Source organism: Ambystoma mexicanum, chromosome 12, assembly GCF_040938575.1.
Source record: "Ambystoma mexicanum isolate Mex_15411 chromosome 12, UKY_AmexF1_1, whole genome shotgun sequence".
Classification (NCBI taxonomy): domain Eukaryota; kingdom Metazoa; phylum Chordata; class Amphibia; order Caudata; family Ambystomatidae; genus Ambystoma; species Ambystoma mexicanum.
The window spans coordinates 96723620-96748592 of NC_090936.1; the positions used below are offsets into that span (position 1 = coordinate 96723620).

Below are 24973 nucleotides of genomic sequence, written 5' to 3' on the forward strand. Positions count from 1 at the left end.
TTGATGCCTTCCTCGAAGACTTCACAGGCTCACACGGTCTCGAGGGCGTCGAGGACCGGGACCTGGAACGGGCATGTCTAGAGTGACCATCCTTGTCCGACCGGGACCTCGAAGGCGCCCGGTGGTCGCAATGACTGCTCAAGCCTCAAAGGCGTACGAGAGGTGTCTCTAGTATGGTCACGGCCGGCATCCTTCGACGGCGCGGACCACCGGAGCCCTACGATTGAAAAATCGCCATCATCTCCTTTCGGAAGGAATCCCATTCCTCCAGAGTGGCATGCTTGTTGGGACAAGCAATCCGCCGAGGGGCGCAGTCCTCGGATGAGGAAGGCGACCTGTGACGGCGCTTCCGTGAGTGCCTCGAAGAGGCAGAGGAATGGCGAGACCGACTCCTGGACCGAGACCCCCCCAGACTCACGACAATGATGCGGAGAGTCGCCCCTTGAATCATCCATCGAAAGTCCAGTGGTTCGCGACTTCCGAGGCTTGGCCACCTTACCCACTGACAGCTTCTTCTTACGCTCCCACAAGGCCTTAGACTTAAGCGACTGGCAGTCGACACAGTCATCCGTATCGTGGTTCTCCCCGAGGCACCAGAGGCAAGCGTCGTGCGTGTCAGTCAACGACATCTTGGACCCGCACACCCGAAACTTCTTAAAACCTGACCGCGGGGTGGAAGAAGCCAAAGACATCATTTCAATACACAAACGAAAATGTTTGAAGAACCGAAAGAACAGGATTCGGTAGAACCGAGGCGCGCCGAGATCTCTGAAGCAAACACGTTCGTCGAAAAAACAGAACTGAGGCTACGGGCATCGTGCGTCCTACTTATAACATCCGGTGACGTCGGCTCAACAGCGTATCGACGTGACAGCGCATTGACCTCATCAACGCAGGACGCAGACGCCGAAAGATTTTCCAAAGCAGCACAGCTGTGGTGATTACTGTCATAGATATGGAATACATCAGAGGACCCAATCCGCTCAAATGACACTTGTTAATGACAATGTGATTTGCAGAGCCCCAGATTTGCAGGCACACTCTAATCATATTTCCCTTTGCCACAATGGGGTCTCAGGCCTCTAGGAGGTACCAGACATGCAGCCCATGGGGTTCTTGGGGCATTACGAGAAACCCAACATAGGAAGTTAGAGATGGGATGGAAGCCCAGAGGGACACCCCTTACATGTAGGCGATGGCCCACCCATTCCACACACAGTAGCCTAACTTGTGATCTTACCACAAGTGAGAATAGCAGAAGATATTCTTTCAGGTTGAGAGGTGCGTTTTGACCAGCTCATGAATACATTTAAATACCAGAACAAGTCATTGAAAGAGGGAACAACCCTGCATGGAGGCAGTGAGCAGGGGTCGAAGGGAAACTCGAGAGTTTATAGATGGGTGGCAGTGTAGTACTTTGCTAAGCATGGGGAAGGATCGAGTAGAGGGGAGCGCTTTGTGAAAAGGCCGGAGTCGTAGTCTAGACTTCTAAGCACCAGGCTGCAATTCGGGTCTTACATGTGTGATAGGTGAGGAGGGGCACATTCTGTGGATTCGGGAGGTTAAGCCTGGCTGCAAGGAACTGATCAAGTTTGAGGTCACTGCCAAAGGGGACCCCTTAAGTCGGGATGTAAGCTTTGGGGAATGACATGAGATGATCAGAGGAAGGGAAGTATGGAGGGCATAGGGGGAATGGGGTTAGAGTTAGGAGGGCAATACTTCGGTCTTGGAGAAGCTGATCATTAGGCAGTCTAGCACAATTCAATGAGTGGCAGAGAGACAGATGGTGATGCAAGAGTGGTAAAGGAGGGACATAGCAAAAGAAATGCATATCATCAGCAACAATATGCCAAGACTAACCAAAGGAGAAGATGGGTTTGCTAAGACAGCGTGTGGCAAAGGCCAACCCTTTAAAGGGCTCTCAATGGAAGGAAATGGATGCCATTATTCCAGGAGCTGGCAAAGGGCAAATGGCTGGGTAGGAGGCAACCCATTAAAGGCTTGAAGCCCAGGCTTGAGGGGGTTCAGAGGGGAGAGGGGTGAATAACTATCATAGGCTGTAGGGAGGTTGAGAAGGATGAGGATGGACAAGAGGTCAGAGTGGTGTGCCGACATGGGGAAGGTGCAAATGCCATTTCTGTGGAGTGTCTACTATGAAATAAAAGGAGGAGGGGGTCAAAGAGTGTGTTTGATTACAATTAAGAGGCAATACAGTTGAAGACTGCATGCTCAAGAACCTTGTAGAATGGGGAAGGGATACAAGTTGATAGGGTTACTATGATCAGCTGTTGGTTTCTTCAGGACAGCTAAGATGGTGGGCACATGGATGCATGCATAAAAAATCCCAGAGCTCAGAGATGGGTTGAAGGGTGAATAAAGCTGTAGGCAGGTTAAGGGCACCAGTTATTGGGATGCGAGAGGGTAGAGGACCCCAGGATGGGTTTGCAGAGCTGAGAATTAGTGCTAGTTTGTCAGTTGCAGAAGGAGAAAAGGCAAGTATGGAAGACAGAGCCAGGTAGGTGATGAGAAAAGAAGTATGGAGAGAGATGAGACCATACAAATCAATTTACTTGCAAAACACAATCATGATATTTCAGTACTGTCTTTGGTCCACAACCATTTACTATCAAGTATCCCTGTATCCAAAGTAACATTCTGTATCCCTACAGTCCCCCCACCAGCACTTGATAGCTGATGTCTGCACTTACCTTTGCACTTGCCACCTGCTGGCCGTTACTTTTACTTAATGTTATTATTCTATTCCGATGTAATGCACTGTCCTTTCCCCCTGCCACATCCCCCCCCTGCACTTTCCCCCTTCCCCCATCCTATGTACTTGCTCGATCTGAATGATACCTGGCCTAGTAGGATCATTGTCTGTCCTCCCTTTGTTCCCCCTGCCTTGCCGCGTCGTGCCTTGAAACACTTGTGTATAGGTGTTATAAATGCCATATCATATCAAGTATATCCTTAAAGTTACACCAGGTTTTTCCAGTTTATACAATGACAAAATAATCAAATGCATCACAAAATACACTTCCCACCAGAATCCCCTACTGCTCCTTTGATTTGAGAATAACAATTGAATAACACATTTTAACTTTAAGTGAGGACAGTGATATCACGTTAAGATGCTTCATCTTTTTGAAAGAAATGTACCTTTCGGATTCCTGCCACAGCTTTTCGGGCTCCAAGTCTTTTACTACTTTTTCAGTCTTGTCTTCTTTGTCTTCCCTCTTCCTACCACGCTTCTTGCGCTCCTCCTCTTCGGGTGGTTTGCTTCTACACGCCAGTACACATTCTAAGACGCGCTGGTGTCTTTCAGAATTGTTGATGTGGGCTCTCACAAGTGTCTCTAGTTCGTTCCACATTATTCGGTATTGTTCGTCCCTTCATAAAAAAAACAGAGGAGCTGCAGACCTCAAATTACATAAATACTTAAGATAAAATGGTCTTCAACAAAGCACAAGTATATAATTTCAAGATTATTCATGGACACCGTAGTAATTACCAAACTGCTCCTATGCCACCCAACCAAGAGTAGAAGTCTGCATTGCCAGTGAACATACAAAATGCTATACAGTGCTGAATAATTTAAAGTCGTTTTAAACCCTTTGAAGGCCCTTGGGATGTATATATACACACAACATAAAAGGTGATCCCATTTTGCCACAAACATATATAAATGGACCAAATGTGGGTGGGGAGGGCAGTACATTTTGGGCCGCCCCACAACCACCAACACCTTGGGAACCCCACTTACATTTTCTATGGTGCCAGCACTTGGGACAACATGGGGATGGCATTGGAAAGGTCAAAGCAGGCATGAATCTATTGACCATACTAGAAATGATAGCTACCTTCCTTGAAATAATAGTTTGTGCCCCATAGAATTCCAAACGGACATCCTGTGTAAATATCAGAGCGCTAGGTGCCTTATCTGGACTATTGTGTTGATGCAGGGAGGACCTATTGTGGGTGCCTGAACATGCAGGAGCTGGGAAGAAGGCAGTTTGGGATTGACTGAGAAGATTACAGTGGCGCACAGCATACCGCAAATGAGTCTTGAGGTATATTGCTTCTGCTGTTGACGCGATTAACGCCACCTCTCTGCATACCGATCATTTTATTCAGCCAAGTGTAACGCCATGGCCTTAGTGGAAGTGTTTGCTTAAGTATTCCATTTTATACTATTCTTTGTTCTCCCAATGTTTCAACAAAGTAAATTACTCCATGGTAATTTACTTCGTTGCAAACGTTTTTAATTACTTTGAATTTGGTACGTGTATTTGAAGGGTAAAATGGGATGGGGGTTGGGGTGGTAATGAAGGTTAAGAGGGAGCAGGGGGGAAACCTCCAAACAAAAATAAAAAATACGGAAAATAAATGTTAAGTGATTGCAATGAAGTAAATTACCACCAAGTAATTTACTTAGTTGTAATGACATAGAAGAACAAGTTACTCTCTTACCTGGTAACGTTCTTTCGATGGGATGGTCCGACGACGTATTCCATATCTTTGACAGTAATCACCACAGCTGTGCTGTTTCGGACAATTTTCGGCATCTGCGTCCTGCGTCAATGATGTCGATGCGCCGTCCCTGAGGACCTCCTCCGACGGCCGACGTCACCCGATGTGATAAGTAGGACGCACGACGCCCGTAGCCTCAGTTGTAGTTTTTTCCCCCAGAACGTGTGACACCAGTCTTCTGCCAGTCAGATACACAAGGCTTTGCGGAAACGTAAGCTGCAATCACATAAGAAATTCTGCAGCGGGGAAGGTAGGGAGCGAGCGATATGGAGTACGTCGTCGGACCATCCCATCAAAAGAACGTTACCAGGTAAGAGTAACTTGTTCTTCAGGGGATTGGGTCCTCCGACGTATTCCATATCTTTGACAGACTCCCAAAGCAGTACCAAAGCAAGGAGGTGGGAAAAGAATTTAGAAGACAAATTTAGCATGCCCAATCAAACTGCGGAATAAAGGACTGCCTTGCCAAAGGCCAAATCCTGTCCTCAGATGGAATCGAGGGAGTAGTGACGTACAAATGTATGTACTGAAGCCCAGGTGGCTGCATCACAGATGTTACGAATAGGAACACCCCTCTGTAGGGCAGTAGATGCAGCCATACCCCTGGTAGAATGGGCCCGCAAGCCAGCCGGTGGGTCCTTACCCGTCAAGCGGTAACACTCGGAGATAACCAAAACAATCCAACGAGACAAAGTCTGTTTCGTCACAGCTTGTCCCAAACGCTTTCAAGCGTAACCAATGAAGAGTTGATCGTCCACTCTGACCTGGGACATGCGTGAAATATAAAAGCTCAACGCTCTCCTAAGATCAAGCCTATGGGGCCTCTCCTCTTCCTTACCAGGATGCGGAGGAGGATAGAATGCCGGAAGAACAACCTTCTGGCCCAAATGAAATTCCGAAACCACCTTCGGAAGAAAGGACAGACGAACTCGAAGGACAACCCTGTCCTTATGAAACACAGTGCAGGGTGGCATAACTGAAAGTGCCTGTAACTCACTCACTCTGCGAGCGGAAGTAACCACAACCAAAAACACAGTTTTAAGAGCTAACAGTCTCAAAGGGCAAGAATGCAAAGGTTCAAACGGGGCACCCATAAGAAACTTAAGAACAAGGTTCAAATCCCAACCGGGCACCATAAAAGGTGACGGAGGGAACAAATTAGTGAGCCCTTTCAAAAATTGAGACATTAAAGGAATCTTAAAATAGGAACATTCTTCAGACGAGCGCTTAAATATGGACAGCGCCGCCAGGTAACCTTTAATGGTACCCACTTGCAAGCCCCTGTGGGCCAAGGAAAGCAAAAAAGACAGAACCATGGAAATGTCACACTCAAAAAGGATCCACATTCTTAACTCTGCACCAGTCGCAGAATTTACGCCAACGGCAACGGTACAGAGACTTTGTTGCCTGCCGTCTGGCCGAGAGCAACACCTCCGACACGTCTTCAGGGAGGTCCCAATCCTTATACCTCAACCTTTCAGAAGCCAAGCGTGAAGGTTGAGGGATCAGACCTCTGGATGGAGAACCGGACCCCCCTCCCGTGAGAGTAGATCGTCTTGGTAGGGAAGACGACGTGGAGAGCAGATGGACAAGTCGAGAAGGTCCGGGTACCACGTCCTCCGGGCCCACGCCGGAGCAATGAGGATCATCCGGGAACCGAACCTCCGTAACCTCTGCAGTACTTGCGGGATGACGGGGACTGGAGGAAACGCATACAGCAGTGTGAATGACCACTCCACCACGAACGCGTCTCCTAAGGCTCCTTTTGGAGGAAATGTCCGCGAGCAGAACCTTTCGTACTTCCGGTTGACACTGGAGGCGAACAGATCCACTTGAGGGGTCCCCAAAGGGCGAAGATCTCCAGGAGAATCTCCTGATCCAGCTCCCACTCATGAGAGATCGTGCTCTGCCTGCTCAGAGCGTCCGCCGTCTCGGGCCAGATGAACAGCCGAGATCGAAACTTCCTGCTGGATGGTCCAGAACTCGAGCTGCATCGCCTCCCTGCACAGAGGAAGTAACCCTGCCCCCCTTTTTGTTGAGGTAGTGCATGGCCACCGTGTTGTCCGTTAGAATCAGGACACTCTTTCCTCGCACAGTCTGCAGAAAAGCCTTCAGGGTTAGCCTGACGGCCCTCAGCTCCAACAGATTTATATGGAGTCTGGACTCCGACGGAGACCAACGACCGCTGACTGTCAACTTGTTGGCATGAGCTCCCCATCCCGTGAGGGATGCGTCCGTCACGATAGTCACCTCCGGCCAGGGAAGCCAAAACGGAGCCCCCTTCATCAGATTGCCTTCGACGGCCCACCACAGAAGGTCCTGGGCGACCGAGGGCGGCACCTGAACAGGGTCCGACATCCTGCCGGAAGACTGCGACCACTGCATCTTGAGTGCCCACTGCAAAGATCTCATCCGCAGACGAGCCTCTGGCACCAGAAGAATGCAGGATGCCATGAGGCCGAGCAACCTCAAGAACTCGAACGGCGGGAGCATCTGGGCAAGTTGAAACTTGTGCACCATCTGCTGAATGTGAAGAGCCCTCACCTGGGGAGGAAAACACAGCCCCAGGATGTGTCAAGCACTGCTCCGATGTACTGGAGCGGCTGTGTTGGCATCAAATGGGACTTCTTTAAATTGAGGGAGAAGCCCAGCTTGTAAAGGGAGTGGCAGGTGACGGACAGATGATCCAGGACTTGCTCGGGAGAGCTCCCCCTGATCAACCAATCGTCCAGGTAGGGGTAGACGTGAATCCCCACTTTCCTGAGATGCACTGCCACCACCACCATGAGCTTGGTGAAAACCCTTGGGGCGGAGGTCAATCCGAACGGCAGGACCCGAAACTGAAAGTGCGAGTCGCCAACCGCGAACCTCAGGTACTTCTTGTGCTTGGGATGGATCGGCACATGGAAGTAAGCGTCCTTGAAGTCGAGTGACACCAACCAGTCCTGAAGCTGAAGGGCCTGGAGGACTTGAGAGAGAGTAACCATCTTGAACTTGTCCTTCCGGAGGAGTTTGTTCAAACCGTGCAAGTCCATTATGGGTCTCAATCCCCCGTCTTTCTTCGAAATCAAAAAATAAGGGGAATACCATCCCTTGTTCCTCTCTGCTACAGGCACCAGTTCCATGGCGCCTTTCTCCAGCAGGGCTTGAATTTTCTGCGCAAGGAGCGGATCCGGACTCTTCAAAGAGAGGTTCCCAGGTGGATTGTCGTGAGGCCTCTGCCGAAAGGGAAGACGGTAGCCGTGGGTTATGATCTCCAGAACCCACACATCTGAAGTAATGGCACGACACTCTACAAGATGCTGCGCCAGCGAACCATGGGACCTGGCCTCATGACTGAGTAGTAGCGGCTGCGACGTTGCCTGAGGGCAAAGAGGCAACTGCCCGAGCGGCCTTGGCACCTCGAGTACCCTGTTTTCCACCTCTGGCACTCTTATGGTGGCCTCTTTGACTGACAGCTCCTCTCGCTTTACTGAAGGACGAGTAATAGCGAAAGGAACCTCCCCTCCATTGTTGTCCCCTAGGACAAAAAGGCGGAGGTTGTCGAACTGCAGCGCCCAACGACTTGGCTCCAGCTTTGGCGGTCTGCAACCTCTCAAGTCTCTCGTCAGCCTTGCTGCCAAAAAGATGTTCACTGTCAAAGGGCATGTTGAGGAGCCGGGAATGCACATCAGGAGTGAACCCCGACTTCCGCAACCACGCAAACCTGCGTATTACGGTGCTCGCCGCCATGGACCGGCTGACACAATCTGCCATGTCCAAACCCGACTGAACGGCCTCACACATGGCATCCTTGTCATCCTGAACCATAGCAAGGAAACCATCCCGTTTGTCCTCTTCGGGAATATGTTCAGCCGCTAATGCAACACAGTTCCACAGAGTGTGTGTGAAATGAGACAAGGCACATACGGAGTTGGCCGCCTGAAGCGCCATACCCCCTGAAGAAAACCCTTTCTTCGCCCAGCCATCAAATCGTTTGTCATCCCTATCCGGAGGGATGGTAGGATACGACGCCTGCTTTGCTGGGGCCGTAGCCGCCTGCACCACCAAACTCTCTGGAGTGGGGTGCCTGGACAAGTAGCAGGGGTCGCTACTGGCTGGACGGTATTTTCGCGACAAAGACTTGCCCACTGCCGGGAGACTCTCCGGAGCAGTCCAAGCCGCCGCCACCCTTCTCTGCAGAGCCATATGAAACGGCAGTACCGTGTCAGTGGGGGGACCAAGATCGAGGATGTCTGTGAGATCATCCTGAACAAACTCCCCTGGGGGAGCCGACCATCCCAAGTGCTCGGTGACCCGAGACATAAGGCGCTGGTATGAAGAATCGGCATGAGTGCCAGGCTCAGGCCTACAAAACTCCACCTCCAGAGAGGTGTCCAGTCCACTGGCATCATGCAGTGACTGCCTTAGGTCATCAAATTGGCTATGGCCCGAGAGAAGCTTATCTGGCACCGGAACCAAGCCCTCATCACCCTCTGAAATGTACTCCAGGCGGTGAAAGGAAGACACCTGGGGACCAAAGCTATGCCTGACCTTAGCCAGAGCCTTTCTAGGGGCTACCCCCGTGCCACGTGGCCCCTCCGACACCACCGCCTTGAAAGGCGTCAAGGGCGCCGAACGAGTCGGCGGCGAGAGAATCGGCGTCGAGCGAATCAGCGTCGACGTCAGCCGCAGCGCCACCAGCATCGGCGGCATCGACACAGGCCTCGAAGCCAGAGCTCCGAGCGGGTCCTTGTTCGAGCGGGACCTCTCCCGTGAACCATGCCGACCACCCGAGCCCGAAGGCGTGCGAGCGGTGTCTCTCGACCGATCATGACCGACCCCACTCGGAGGCGCGGACGGACTGGTGCCCTGCGATTCGAGAATCGCTAACATCTTCTTCTCGAAGGAAGCCCATTCCTCCGGTGTCACTTGCATGGTGGGATAAGCGGCCCCCCGATGGGCATAGTCCTCGGAAGAGGACCGGGAAGGCGACCGATGCCGGCGCTTCCGGGAATGCCTCGAAGAGGCAGAGGAGTGGCGAGACCGACTCCTAGAAGGAGACCCGCTGGACCTCCGACGATGACGCGGAGAGTCGCCTCTCGAATCATCCGTCGAAAGCCCCACAGACCTCGACTTCCAGGGCTTAGACACCCTACCTACCGACAACTTCTTCTTGCGCTCCCGCAAGGCCTTGGCCGTGAGCGACTGACAGTCGACACTGTCGTCCGTGTCGTGGGCCTCCCCGAGGCACCAGAGGCAGGCGTTGTGCAAGTCCGTTACCGACATCTTGGACCCACAGTCCCTGCATTTCTTGAAGCCCGGAGGCGGGGTTGAAGACGAGGTAGACATCGTCACGAACAGGCTTTTTCACAAAAATTGAACAGGTTCAAAGAACCGAGAAGAATACAACAGAAACTCCAAAGAGTCGAGGCGTACCGAGATTCACGAAGCGAACACGTTCGTGGAAAAAACGGAACTGAGGCTACGCCGTCGTGCGTCCTACTTACCACATCGGGTGACGTCGGCCATCGGATGAGGTCCTCGGGGACGGCGCATCGACGCAGGAAATTTTCCGAAGCAGCACAGCTGTGGGGATTACTGTCAAAGATATGGAATACGTCGGAGGACCCAATCCCCTCGAACCCTATTCTTTGTATCATCAATGTGATAATGTTCTGTAGTTTATCTCTGGCAACCGAAAATGTACAGTCACATGCGCCTAGCAAGCTGCATAGTTCTGTATCGAGATCTGTGTGAGATGCCTGTACCAGCCGTTTCAGCGTATTGTTATGCCACAGTATTTTCTTTTAGGGGAGGCCAGCCTCTCATATCCCCAACTCCCTCTTGTAAGCCTCAGCCCTCCCGTTTTTAATTTCTACCATCCCCCTTTCACTGCACTGAAGCGCCCTGCTGTAAAATTGCGACAGGGAAGAACAAGTTACTTACACATGGTAACATTCTCTCAACTGGATGTTCCTCCCACGTATTCCTCATTTTATGATATTTACATATCCAGCTTAAGCTGCATCTGACATTTTTTCCAGCAGAGGGCGGTGCGCGTCGATGTCTGTCGACTCGGTGTCGCTCGGAGTCCTCCATCTCAATGTTGACGTTATTGATGGTATAAATTGCGTGCATCGACCGTTGGCTTCAGTTCCATTTTTAAAACATGTATAGAATATCCTGCACCCGACAATTACTCCTCCTGAAAGAGTGAAGACTGCAATTGCATAGAAAATTCTACTGCACGGCAGGCTGGGAGGGGCGATGAGGAACATCCAGTCGAAAGAACATTTACATGGATAAGTAACTTGTTCTTCGAATGGATTGTGTCGTCCAACATATTCCTCATTTTATGATATTCCCAAAGCAGTGAATGTATTCCTGGACGAGGGAGTCATCATTTTTAGACTCATAATAATTTTAAGATTTCCTTCATAGGTATGTGTGCACAGACTGTAGTACTGCCCTTCCAAATGAACCTTCCCAGCTTGAGGAAGAGACCAGATTATAAGGTTTGTTAAAAGTGTGTACAAACGACCATTTGGCTGCCGCACAAATATCTTTAATTGGGACACCGCTCTGTAATGCAGTGGAGGTAGCCATGCCCCTAGTAGAATGAGCTCCAAGACCCTCCGGGGAATCCTTTCCTGCTAATCTGTAGCATTCAGATATTCCTAAAATGATCCATCTTGACAAAGTTTGTTTTGAAATTGCCATTTGTTTTGAAATTACTTGTGGCCTGTGTAACCTACAAAACGTTTGTCGTCATGTCTTATGTTAGACATCCTGGAGATGTAAAATATCAGTGCACGCCTTGGATCAAGACTGTGTAACCTCTCGTCTTCCTTTTAAATGGAACTCAGACACAATTTTAGGTAAGAAGGTCGGCTTAACCTGGTATAGAAGATGGTATAAGGAGGCTTTCAGGACCAGGCCTGAAGTTCACTCACTCTTCGGGCTGATGCAATGGCCACTAAAAAGATGGTCTTTAAAGTTAATAACCTTAACGGGCAGGTATGGAGAGGCCGAAAAGGAGCACACATTAGAAGTCTGAACACCAAGTTGGGACTTGAAATGGGACTGGGAAAAATGTATTTGTCAGTCCTCACATGTGGGATCTTGAAGATAGACCGCTTAGAAATAGGGAGCGCTGCCAGAGCAATAAGGATCATGGATATCCTCAACCTCCTGACGACTTGAGGAATGACTGGATTGGAGAAAACATGTACAGGAGTGGAAACTCCGAGTCCACTATGAACATATCTCCTAGAGCTCCTCTTAGAGGAAATTCCCTTGAGCAGTACCACTCGCACTTCCAGTTGACACTGTTCGTGAACAGGTCCACTTGGGGGGTTCCCCAAAGGGTGAAGATCTCCAAGGACTTCCTGAGCTAGTTCCCACTCATGGAAGACTGTTCTGCCTGCTCAGAGCATCCACCGCCGTATTCTCCACTGATGCCAGGTGAACTGCCAATGGGGAGATTCCTTCTTGAATTGCCCAGTACCAGAGCTGGATTGCTTCTCTGCACAGTGGTAGTGACCCTACACCACCCCCCTTGTTGAGGTAGTACATGGCCATTGTATTGTCTGTCATTATCAAGACATTCTTTCCCTGTTCAGAAGGCAGGAAGGCCTTCATCACTAGTCTGATTGCCCTGAGCTCGAAACAGTTAATATGTAGTTTGGACTCCTATGGATACCAACAACCGCTGTTTGTCAGATCATTGGTATGTGCTCCCCACCCTGTGAGTGAGGAGTCCATTACTACTACTTTATCTCCGGCCATAGCTGCCAAAAAGGTTCTCCCTTTAAAATGTTATCCTTGCAGGCCCACCACAGGAGATCATGAGCAACTCTGTTTGGAAACTGAAGGGGATCTGACATCCTGCCTGAGAATTGAGCCCATTGAGTCCTGAGAGCCCACTGGAGAGATCTCATGCTCAGGCGCGCCTCTGGCACCTGAAAAATGCAGGAAGCCATGAGGCCGAGCAACCTCAAATTCGAAGGCCGGGAGACGCTGGGCACTCTGGAATTTGGTGACCATCTGCAGAATGTCTTGAGCACTTACCTAGGGCTTTTGAAATGGTATCATGTGGGATTTAATGAAGGGAGTGACAGGTGGAGCAGAGATGTTCCAGGGCCTGTTCGGGGGAACAGGCCCTGATCAGCGAATCATCCAGGCAAGGGTAGACGTGAATCCTCCCCTCTCCTGAGACTCACTGCCACCACCACTATACACTTGGTGATAACCCTCAGGCGTAGGTCAGCCCAAATGGCAGAACTCGAAACTGATAATGAGAACCGCCAACTGTGAACCTCAGGTACTGTCTGTGTTTGTGATGGATTGTCACATGAAAGTAAGCATCCTGAAGGTCGAATGATACCATCCAGTCCTGAAGTTGGAGAGCCTGAAGTATCTGAGAAAGGGTAACCATTTTGAACTTTTTGTTCCTGAGGAATTTGTTTAAGTCTCTTACGTTCAAAATGGGTCTCAATCCTCCGTTCTTCTTGGGAATTAGGAAGTACGAGGAGTACCAACCCTTGTTCTTCTCGGCTACAGGTACTGGTTCTATAGCACCTTTCTCTAGCAGGGTCAAGATTTCCTGCATAAGGAGCAGATTTGGAACTTTGAAAGAGCTGTTCCCCGGTGGAAGACTGATGCTTTTTTTAGAAGGGAAGGCAATAACTCAGGTCAACTGTTTCCAATGCCCATGCATCTGAAGTAATGCCTCACCATTCTTTCAGATGCACTGAGAGTCTGCCTCCCACTGGGGTCTTCTGAACTATGACCTGTGAGAGGTTTTGTGGCGGCGAGAGCAGTGGCTGATGGTAAAGTAGCTGTTGCCTGGGAGGTTCTATTATCTCTTCCCCATCGACCACAGGGAAATCTTTTCTGACATCTTTGATTGGACAGTCCCCTCTCCGTTCCAACTGAGGACTAAAAGTGAAAGGATCAACCCCCCCGCAAGGTGCACCAGTGGGGAGGTTTTGTGTTTGTCTAATAGCAGCGGTACATACCTTGGGCTAAATTTACTACAGACCATAAGTCTTTCATACTATCCAACCGTTACAGTCAAACGTTTTACCACAAAAGAACGGTATCAGAGGACAATTGGACAGCAAAGTTTCTCTTGCACAATCATACAGAATATCCCTACTGGAAGAACACACTGTACCTATCCTTATATGGGATCTCTCCCTAGGCAGCCGATGGTGTACCGCCTATCTAACAGGGATAGGAACATCGACATCGACGCACAGAGCCCTCTGCTGGAAAGAATTTCCGAAGCAGCTGAAGCTGGATATGGAAATATAAGATGAGGACTATGTGGGAGGACACAATCCGTTCGAAATGAAGGATACCCTTTATTGAGCCAGTAAAACAAAGCTGTGTAACCGTCTACCCATGAGGGGGAGGGCGAGATGAAGGGACTATTGCTCTAGGAATTAGCAGAGAATTAGGCCATTTCAGCAGCATGCTGAAGCTCATGGACTAGGTCTTTATAAGGGTAGAGAGTGGGATCTTACTAGTCTCTAGGGCCCTTTAAGGCAGGCCAGGGAGAAAAGACTACTTGAAATACCTTTAATGGTTATGCTTGGGGCTCAACAGTGTCCAGCCAGGGTTCTAGGCACGTGGAGAGGTTTTGAGTCTATTGTAGCCAAAAGATCATGGGTGTTGAACAGTCGAGTCAGCTCAAGATGGTCCAGTGAGGAAGTATGGTCCTGTAGCAGTGCGACTAGAATCAGATGAAGACTGTGCAGATGATGAAACAAGTTGGTATCACAAATTGGGTGCGTCACCGCAAAGAGGTCCAATGATGCGGTTCTTCAATGGCATCAGCCTTGAAAACAGCTGGACGGCAGGCAGGCGATAGGTCAAGTAGACAGCTTGACAGCGGTTCTAAAAGCTGTCAGTGTTAAAGGCAGCACAAGATGCTTGCAAACTGGCAGAGCCCACCAATCAACAGACAGGCGTTCATTCAAACTTAGGGGGTGGCCCCAATGTCCCCATCTTATGGGAAGTTCTGAGGGGAAAAATGGCCTCCCTTTTCTCAGTGTTCCAGTAACCTTTAGTTACTGTTACAGGTTTGTCTGGCAGGCTGGTGGAAGTGTACCTTTTTGCATTACTTTTTGTGGACTATTGTCTCAGGCTGCTATTGCAGTTGAGACAAGGGACACTAGGGTCACCATTGCCTAAAATTGTGGCTGTACTTTTTAAAATCTTGTTCATGATGACTTCTTAACTTGAGCTTTCTTGTACCTGCCTGGGTGGGTGGGGAAGGTCTTGATGGGTCTTTAGTCTTTGGCGGGCTTCCCTTGGAAAGCCTGCCAAGGCAATCAGAGTGCCTGAAAGGGCAGGAAGGGGGGAGACGAAAAACTACTCTGGTCTTTGTCCTGCAGTGTGCCTGTCTGCGACCAGTTTGTGCTGGGAGGCTGGATGTCCGCATTGGATAGCAACCCCCCCCCCACCCCAAGTTCAATGAATGCATGTCTGGTGATTGGTGGGCTCAGCCAGTTTTCCTGCATTAAAGACGAGGGTCCTTGAGCAGAACGTAACAGTCGACCACTGGAACTGAAGATCCGAAGAAGGACATCAGCAGCCACTTCCAGCGACTGCCAAAGCCATCTGAGCAACCGCTGCAGTCCCAAAATCAACTTCTGAGAGACAATGAAGCCCTGAATCGGACAACTTCCTCCCCTGGACTGGTGGGCCTAACAAGTTCCAAGACTAACTTCATTTTGCCACCTTCGTGGAAGAGCTGCAACATCCACGGCCGCAATCTACCAAAACCCTTGATCCTGTGCCATTTTGCAGTGCAACCTCAACCGAAGTGTGGTTTCATCCAAACCTTTACAGGCATCCTCCTGGAATTATAGGGGCTGGATCACGCTCCTGAAAGTCCCCCGAGCCGAGACAAGGACAGAGAATGGGAGCAAAGTCTACCGCACAACAATCATCCTTCAACCGAGCCTTGAAAAAGGCGCCAGCAAGCCAGTGCTGCAAAGATCTTCTGCTGGTGTTAGGGATAATTCTCAGAAATGTGCTAATGCCTCTCTACCTTAGAGACCCCCAACAACTTTGCTGGATTTTGAGGACTTGATTTTTTTACCTGTAGAGAACGAGACCCTTTTCCCCCCACTCTCTCATGTATTTTAATGTGATTTTTGAACTCTGTTTCTTTTGGTTGTGGAGTCTGACAAACTCCATAGGCATCATCTTTTACATTGTGTCACACAGCACCTTCAGTGCAGTGACCCAGGGAAGTCTTTCAGATTTCCCCAAGGTTAAAATACCTTCTCTTGGATAAACTACTGTTTCCAAGAGCAGTGAAGTGAAATTGACTTTACTTACAATTGTAACTTTCTAGACCAAAGAACCCACTATCATACAATAGGGTGCTGGAGGGGTTACTTAGTATCCCCTTTGTCTAGTTTCTCATGTAACATTTTTATGTTACCTTTTCCTCACTGAATGGCTGGTGGCAGTGGTTTACTTGTAATTACTGTGGTGTGGTTTTACCGCAGGCTGCCGTTGCAGCTGCAGTAAAGCACCCAAGGATGCCATTTTTGTCAGACTGGCCCCAGTCTTCTTTTTTCGCCATTTCTTTGTGGAAAGGTTTTTCTTGAGATTTTTGTTGGCTTTGCCTTTGACGGGATTCACGAGTGAAGCCCGCCTCTGGCTCCAGGGTGTCTGGTGGGGGCAGGAAGTGAGGGAGGTGCCTGAAACTCCCTATGCTTAGTCTCTGGGAGACCTAAATGCACTGTGTGGTGATTGGCCGGCTGACTGTCCGGCACGGACAGCCACCCTGCTGTGTGACTGACAGCTAGGCTGGAATTAATGGGTGAGACCTGCATAAAAGGCAAGGCTTTTTGGCTTGGAAGGCAGAGTCGACAACTGGACGAAGGAATCGAAGAAGAACTTGAAGAGGACACCTGCTGCAACTCCTGGAACGTTGGTTTGCCTGGTGAAGCCCTGCTGCTGTGCTGAAACTTCAAATCCGTATCGACAGAGAAGCCCCTGCAAAGACGACTTCTCCCCTTGAGTTGGTGGGACCAATCAACTCCAAAGAAAGTCACCTGGACATCCTCTCAGAGCTGGTTGAATTTCCACGGAGTTGGTGCTGGAAACTAAAACGCCAGGGAAAGGAACACCAGATTGTGTGCATTGCTTTTAAGCTGGCCAAGAGCTCCAGGAAGACCCTCCGGACTCCCAGGAAGCAGGACTGACCGAGCCTGAGCCACCTCAACAGAGTGCTGGACCCCAGATGCAAGGAAAGTCCATCTCGACATCCAGAAACCGCAGTGTTGCTATTTGTGGTAGACGCGAGGAGCTGAAATACCGAAGTGCCACTTGTTTGAAGATTGCTGGTTGCGGTCAGTAACATCCCATTGCAGTTCAGGTGTTCCCAGAAGTCCCCTCTCTTGTCCCCACGACTGAGGCCCAGGAACACCAGGATCTGCAGAGCTGCACAGGAACAGAAGTCATCTGCTGCATTTTTCGTCAACCTAAAGGTACTGTACAGTCTAAGAGAACTTCCTTCTTATCGTGTAACTGCACTTGTTCTCTGTTGGTGAGACTTGTTGGGGTTGCTCTGTAGAGTTGCTTGCAGCTTCTTTACTTCACAAGCCTAAACAGCTTGTGGCCCTACTTTGAATTCCTCTATGTACAAAGACTTTTAAAATGTTGTGCAATACTTTTACCTACCTCTGGGAAGTGCTTCAGTTTCACCTAGACTTTTGGCCAATTGACTTTGGCTTAGCCTGGCTCCCTGAATGGCTCTTCTTCCCTCTGTGAATGTGTTTGGTCTTCCTTCCAGGAAAGGGTTAACTAACTTTGCATTGGGGGATTTACAAAAGTTCTTACCTGCTTTGAGAAATATTTGTGAGATCTCTTGTTGTGTCATAATAACCTCTCCCTTTGACACACACTTACATCTGATTCTAAATGCAACAGTGATATATTAATGTCCCCAGCACCCTAACTATTGAAGTCACCTGATGGTGTAGGTAGTGTCTGTGGGCCCTCCCAAAAGGGTACTTACTGATTTAGAAATATTAAGAGTGTGTATTTTTTAAGTTTATTTGTGGTGTGTTACTGTTATATTGTTCCCTTCTGAAGAAGGCTTATTCTGACCGATAAATAATAATTGTTTATTCAAGAAACCGTTTGTGTGTTTATTTGAATACTTGTCACTGTGAATCTCTGTGTAACTCCCCTACAGCTCACATTGACCCCTCTTGAGATTAGCCTGGCTGCTCAACACGCTACCAACCTGTGTAGTACAAGCTTATACCAAAGGTTGGGTTCCTATTGCCAGGAGGTCTGGGTTGTTGTAGTGCACCAAGGGGTACTGCATACAATCTTGCCTAACAGCTGGGCATCCAACTACTTGAGAGCAACCTTCAGATCCATTGCAAGTTCTTTTCTACAGTCACCAAGAAGCCCGAACCGGGGTCTTCCCTTGGGAACCATCCTGCTACTTAAGCTTCTTCACCGCTAAGGTACTGTTCAGACCCTAGTACTTAACTGGGCCTGCATTTTTGTTCCTGTGCTTCGGAGGGTTGCAGTTAGGCTGTTACTTGAATCCCATCCGAGGTCTACATTGAGCTGTATTGGGATGGACAGCCCATTGTGCTCTTTACCAAAGAAACTGTTTGCTACTTACCTCAAAACTTGAAGAACCCTTCATAGACTCTGCCTCGTTTGCCTCTCACTTGCTTTTCTTCTTTTGTCCTCTGACACTGGATACCCGGTGCCCCCACTGACTCTGAGACTCACTTAGAATAGGGCAGGACTTCCTAAGATTTGGTTAGGCAGGAGTTAACTAAAGTATACCAGTTGGTCTACAGTTTACATAGCTATTTGAGATATTTCTACCACTTTTTTGTTACCTTAAAAGTGTTCAAGTATCTTTTATCCTTTTGATATTGCAGATGTATTGTGTGTTTAATGCTACTGTGTGATAGTACCTACCTTACTTAAAAGTTACAAGCTTTAGTGTATAGGCCTGAACAGCTTACCAAACCCCATAGGAAGACTAAAATTAGTTACTCAACTAGACCTCCTGGCCAGAAGCCGGTGACCCAACCTGGTCCTACAAAAGGATTGGACAGGATTCATGTGAGGCCTAGGGTCTCAAGTTCTGGAGACCACTCTGAATTAATACAACCCTATACTGAGGGCCCTGTGAAAAATCCTACTATAGATACTAAGAAAATAAAGATCCCTGAGGGTCCCTTAAATCAGATCCCTGCCATTAAAAAGAGGAACCTTCCAAAAGATTGGCGTGGGTCCTATAGCCTGTTAAGGCTTCACCATGAAGAAATAGACCAAGGTCCCAGACCAAAACTGCAGATGAACGCTGCCATAGATTTAACTGAGTGGAACAACAGAGTCCCTTAGTCTGGGGGTGAGGAGGAAAGTTGTTGGTAGATGTTCCTTCTTAAGTGAAATTCTCCCCACTTTGTGAGTCCCTCAGCATTTTGTGCTTCACTATTGGATTGTTAGACTCATTCTCCTGAGTGAGTGGGAATCTTTTTCCACTATCACTCATTCTTTTACTCGGACATTGGGAACCCTTTTTTATCTCTTTATCCAGTACAAGTATTGTGTGCCTCACTACAGCCCTCATCCCTCCTAGACTAAGCTTGGCTGCTCAGCCATAGCTACTAATCCTTTGGGTAGTTCAGGCTAAAGGGGTGTCCCCTGTGTTCATCCAAGGCAGGCTTTCTAGAATCTTATCACAGATAGGACTCTCCCAGAGTTATCAACCAACTAATGATGTACGTCATCCAACACCCTGCATGGTGTTTCAGCGCTTCAGTATTCATTTCACACTCACCATGTCTCATCAGAATATACTCCACAAACTCTAATACGGTCAAGTAGCAGCCTACTTCCTGCAGCATACCAGTGTGTGCTCGGGCATTTACTCACAAACTAATCTCTAGCCTTCAGCAGTTCACAGGTACGCTGTGTGATGTGGACCACTGACGCGTCTCTGTAGCCTGTGTTGGCTGGTAACCTCTAAGCAGCGGCTTCACGCTTTGTTTGGTAGCATCTCTCGACACTGGTTCTGGGACCAGCAGCTTGCCCACATGTGTCTAGCATGAACAGCATAGCTTACTGCTCCTCAGATGGTCCCAGCTTGATCTTGCCACATCACTACTGTGGCTTTCTATCCCACTGCTCTGTCACTGACTTTATAGCCGGTTCCATGTCATTTAATTGTGGGATAAAATTTTGCAGGGTTTTTCTCAGCTGAAATTTGAATGAAAAAACTCAATTGAATTTTTATTTATTTTATTTTTCGGGGGATCCCCGCCGAAGCCCCCATCCCCTTTAATTTTGTATCTATTCCCGAACACCCATACCCCATACATATATTTTTCTAACCCCCCTAAAAAATTCAATGAGTTTTTTGTTAAAATATCCGTAGAGAAAAACCCAGCGGAATTACATCCTGCGATGAAAGGACGTCGTACCATATAATCAACTCTTTCACAAAGGGACTCTCCCGCTCTTCAATTAGTCAATATGTTAGGCCTTGTTAGGGAGAATTCTCTGTAAAGGCTAATTTCCCAAACCTAGTTAGTCCCCCAGCAGCTTTGCTGGATTTTTGGGGTTTATTTTTTTCTCCTGCTAAGAGTGAGACTCTTTTACTCCCACTCTTAGACATGATTTGAGGTGTTCCTTTATCTTTCCATGTGTTTTATGGGCTATGGAGTCTTTTATTCCATAGGGTCTCATGTGTTTTTGATGTGGGTTACACAGCACCCTCCGTGCCGTAACCCAGGGGTGTTGTAGCGACCCCCCAACATAGACTCCATACCCTGGGACTGACTACTGTCTCCCAGGGCATGTAAAGTCACCATTGGCTTTACTAGTCCCAAATTATGAACAGAAACCAGTACAGACCATCATATTGTGGACATACTGGTCGGGGCAATTCGATTGCCCCAGGGTCTGTTGTTCGAGGGGGCACGTCTCCGTCCCCCCTGATCGAGTTTTGGCTGGTGGCAGTGGATACTACTTTTTATATTCGACCGCGAAAATATCTCTATGGGATTTTCCCATTGTTCGAGGCTACCAACTTTAATTATTTAATTCTTATAGCCTCGAACATACCGCCGGTTTATTTATTTCATATTAATTCACCGGTTGGTATTTTTTGCCAGAACTCGATTCTAAAATGGCGTTTGTGTTCTTGTCTGTGACTCCAACCCAAGTCGAGCCCTTTGTTCCACTTTTTGGCAGGTTTCTCCACAGAAGCCTCCAAAAGTGGTGCCACTCTGTCTAGGTACCACAGGGGGTATGGGAGGGGGTTTAGGCACCCTGGACTGAGTTACCTTGGTAACTCAAGTCGCACTCTTGTGTGATTAGCCCAAGTGGTGAGCCGGCCGGCTCACCACTTAGCATGTTTGATTGACAGCTAGGCTGAATGAATGGGGGTTTGCTGCATAAAAACAGGGCTTTTGGGACTGGAACATCAGAAGTCGCCACAGGACCTAAGAATCCGAGGAGGGAGAAGCTGAGCCGACCTGCAACGACGACACCACCGGTGGAGCCCTGCCAAACCGTCTCACCACTTTTCCCGACGACAGAAGAGATCTCCAGTCCGGAGAGTCTTCTTCCTTTGACTAGTGGGGATAACCAGTTTTGCCTTCTTTTCACCTTCCTGGAGCATCTCGTGGCCGCCTTGCCCGTGCCAAGCACCCCAGCTACTGGAATACCACGGTTTACCACTACCGCGAAGAGAAGGGTAGTACCTTTTAACCGAAGAACTCTGCGGCTGGTTTCTTCCCTGGCAGTGCAACGACCTTCATCTTTCCTCCACGGCGAGACCTCCTCTTTCTCTGGACAAAACACTGACTTGCACCCGCTGCCAAGAACAACTGCCCCCGCTGGAGCTTCCTTCACACTTAAGGTACTGTGTTCCGCCTGGCTTCCCTTGCGACAGATCGTTCGGGGTGACAGTAAAGCCTCGACTTTCTAACCTGGGCTGGCCTGGGACAACCTAGCTAACTTTTCCTGACTTTAATTTCATCCTTTTTGTGCGAACTATCTACAAGACTCTTTGGGCATATCCCCACTGTGTGAACCTGGACCCCATCTGCTTGCTCTCTCCAAGAGTGGGCCTTGCAATTGACTTCCTTGCTCTCCAGTAGAACTCTGCCTACCCTGCCTTACTGTGGTTCTTGTAAAAGTATTGAAACTTGTGTGCTTCCATAACTCTGCCTTTTTCCCTCCCTTTTTTTTTTATAACTTATTAGAGTGCCATCTTATGTTAAGCGCTCACCTCTGTCTGAAAATAAGTGGTGTTTCTCATTAAGACTTGTCTAATAAGTAATTAGGGTTGTATATATATATAATAGTGACTGTGTGCTGAATTTACTTACCTCTTTGTGCTAGTGCAATCTACAAGTGTGTCTTTAAATAAATAATTATATACTTTTACACCAAAGCTCTGGTCAGTGTTTGCTTGTGCTACTGTATCTCTGTACCTATTGTGTATACTCTACATACTGCCTAACTCTTCTTGAGGGAAGTCTGACTCTCAGCCACAGCTACCAAGTGAATCTGTGTGGTACAGACTGCTTCCAAGTGGGTTTAGTGCCAAACACCTGTAGTCTTAAATCTTTTGCAGTGGTCCCAGAGGGAACTGCACAGGTTTCTGCCTAACAGGCCTGTCTCAGGGCCTAATACATTTGAGAGGGACATAGAACCCGGATGATAGCAGTCCGTCTTTTACGCTTAATATGCCTTTTGAAGGTATGTAGATGACTAGTCAAGCAGTAGAACAGCAGCGTCCATCAACTATGCCCTGCATCAATCCTGATGATCTCAGTCCCTTAACGATGAACGCAACCATATTGCAATCCAAGAGCACCAAGAGGAACCATCAGAGTCTTAAAAAAGGTGCTCGTACATTGTATACAGTTGGGTTTCATGCTATCAGCACTGGCAGAGCCAGGGAGTGAAGGGGGGAGACTCCCCCCCCCCCCTCCGCGCCCAGTGCACCCCCACAGCCTCCCACTGACACCCTATTATTTCCCCCCCGCATCAAAAGCTGCCTCCACTACTTCTAGCCAATATGTAGAGTATGTACATTTAAGTGATGGGCGTTTCTCATGTTGTTTTCAAGGGAAGGAGCGATGCATAAGAAGTGGCCATTCACTGTGATTGAAGAAGCATACACAAATGGTAATTTCTCACCTTTTCGGCCCTTTTCCTCTGGTACCTAATGTGGAAATTGGCAGCGGGTCATTCTTTCTCTCCATATCGACAAGATTGTATATTGTTTTTTGACAGTTTAGAACATCCTCATCTGTCAAACCTTCTTTCACAATGAGGCTGGCGAGTGGAACAACCTGTACAGAAAAGTCCAGATGAAGGAAAGGGATAGGAATTCAGTGGGAATTGCTACATGAAATAGACTGTTATAATAAACATGTTACGTAAGGTTACTGGGATTTATATCGCACAGCACTGCGATTTGCATGGTATGCTGACAGTTGAGAATTGTTCAGATAGAGGTGGATCAGGAATGCTAGATGTATTCATACTGGTCACTGGAAAGACATTCCCATATAAGCTTTCAGTAATAGCAGGCAGATGCCCATATTACAAATCAGAAACACAGTATAGAAACTGTTGAGTAGATTTTCATTTTTATGCACAATCTCGTCTTACAAGCGAGTGGCCCAGCACTTTTTGCTGGACTACTGAATATTTGGTCTGTTCGCATGAGTGCGTGGGAACCCTTTTCCACACTCGCTCATTAGTTTACGCTATCTTTTGGGATTTATACACTTTTCTCTGAGTTTTACTTTCCTTCAAGTTTTATGGCATCTGTCTTTTGACTTTAGCATCTCACAGTACACTCTGTGCCGTGTTGCTCGGAGCCCTTTGGGCTTCCTTTTTTATTATATGTCATGGGGGATATTTTTATCCTCCCAATCTCTTTATATTGTATTTTGTATTTGTGTTATTTTTTATCTAGCGCTTTTTACCAAAGCGCTATATAAAATAACTATCAGCAGTACAATGAAATCAGCATAGACAATTGTGTTCAAGATCAGGCAGTAACAATCAGACAGGTGACTGACGTTAGTGACTTTTTAAGAAGGAGCAAAACAGAAAATAGGAGGTTATAGAACAGAGAGACAGGAAGGAGATTCCAGTGGAGAGGGGCAAGCAGTTAGAAAGATCAAAAGCGAGATTGTGCACAAGGGGCACGAGGAACAGTAAGTAGGGAGAGTCAATCAGAGCGGAGAGGCTGAGGAGGAGAATAGAATGAGAGAAGAGAAGCAAGGTAATCGGGAGCAAGACCATAAAGAGATTTGAATACTAAACAGAGGAAATTGAATTTGAGCTGAGAATGAAAGGAAAGCCATCCAAGAGAGTCAAGAGAAGAGGAGATTGAGTCACGATGGGAAAGTAAGCAAAGTGAGCGAATGGAGGAATGATAGATTGATCTAAGAGGGGCTAGGCGAGAGCAAGGAAGACCAAAAAGTAGAACAGAGTAGTGGAAAAGTCAAGAAAAGACTAGTGAAGAAACCAAGCGCTTTGTGGCATGCAAATCTGCAGTAACCAAACATTGCAGATTATTCCAATAGTAGCCTAAACCAAAAACACATTTTGGACATGGTAAAACCATGCTCATGTTTTAGTGTAATTATTTCTCACGACATGTTGCTGTACAGTGACTGCAACTTAGCATTATACTCACTAACAGTGAAGAGTGTGTTATTTATCAGGCAATGTGAGAACCCAGCATCCACTATCAAATTCTTTTTTAAATTGTTCTGTACAGTTGTGGCCTATATGAGGGAAATGTACTCCTTAACACACAGGATGCAGAGGCCCTTAGGATTTCTTTACTGGACACTGTTGAGTTTCCTAAACCAGTACGTTGGTGGCAGCTTTAACATTTTGAATTAATATGTTTATCAGTTTCTTTAGCATCTGTGAGTTTTGTATAATGTACACACCTTTATGTTTATGGCACTGAGCATTAAAACTGGGACAAAATAAATTGTCCCATCTACATTGGCCAAGAAGTTTTATCGCCCCTACACTTGTCAAACTCCATGACACCATGAACAGGATTCATCCATGACTGGAGATTTTTAGGAATTTCTATAATGCAATCTCGCTCATCTATCGTCTTCCCAGAACTAAGCATCTGTATGGCGATTGTTTATGTTGAGTGTGCCTAAATCTGTACACGGAGCACAAGCAACTTGCTGAAGACTGCGAAGATTTACAGGCATGGCTGACAGAGCGCCTTAGGAATGAGGCAGACCTTTCTCGGGTGGGACCCGGCAGCACAGCCGGGATAACTGCATAGCTTTTCTGGCCTTCAAAAGAGAAATCCTCAACCTTCCACTAGTACACTACTTGGGGACGAGAGTGGGCATTTCATAGTCATCCTGATATCTCTTGCAGCTCATAT

General features: G+C 48.0%; 1 protein-coding gene across 4 annotated transcripts in view; it reads right to left on the minus strand.

Annotated features, from left to right (window-relative positions):
- Positions 1-24973, minus strand: part of INTS13 (integrator complex subunit 13) — a 285831-nt gene that overhangs the window by 41431 nt on the left and 219427 nt on the right. For all 4 annotated transcript variants that reach the window (XM_069628081.1, XM_069628080.1, XM_069628079.1 and 1 more), the window contains 2 exons: positions 22732-22886; positions 3160-3390 (listed from right to left, as the gene is read on the minus strand). In XM_069628081.1, the coding sequence (XP_069484182.1) occupies positions 3160-3390; positions 22732-22886 (386 nt within the window). The remainder of the gene's footprint in view (positions 1-3159; positions 3391-22731; positions 22887-24973) is intronic.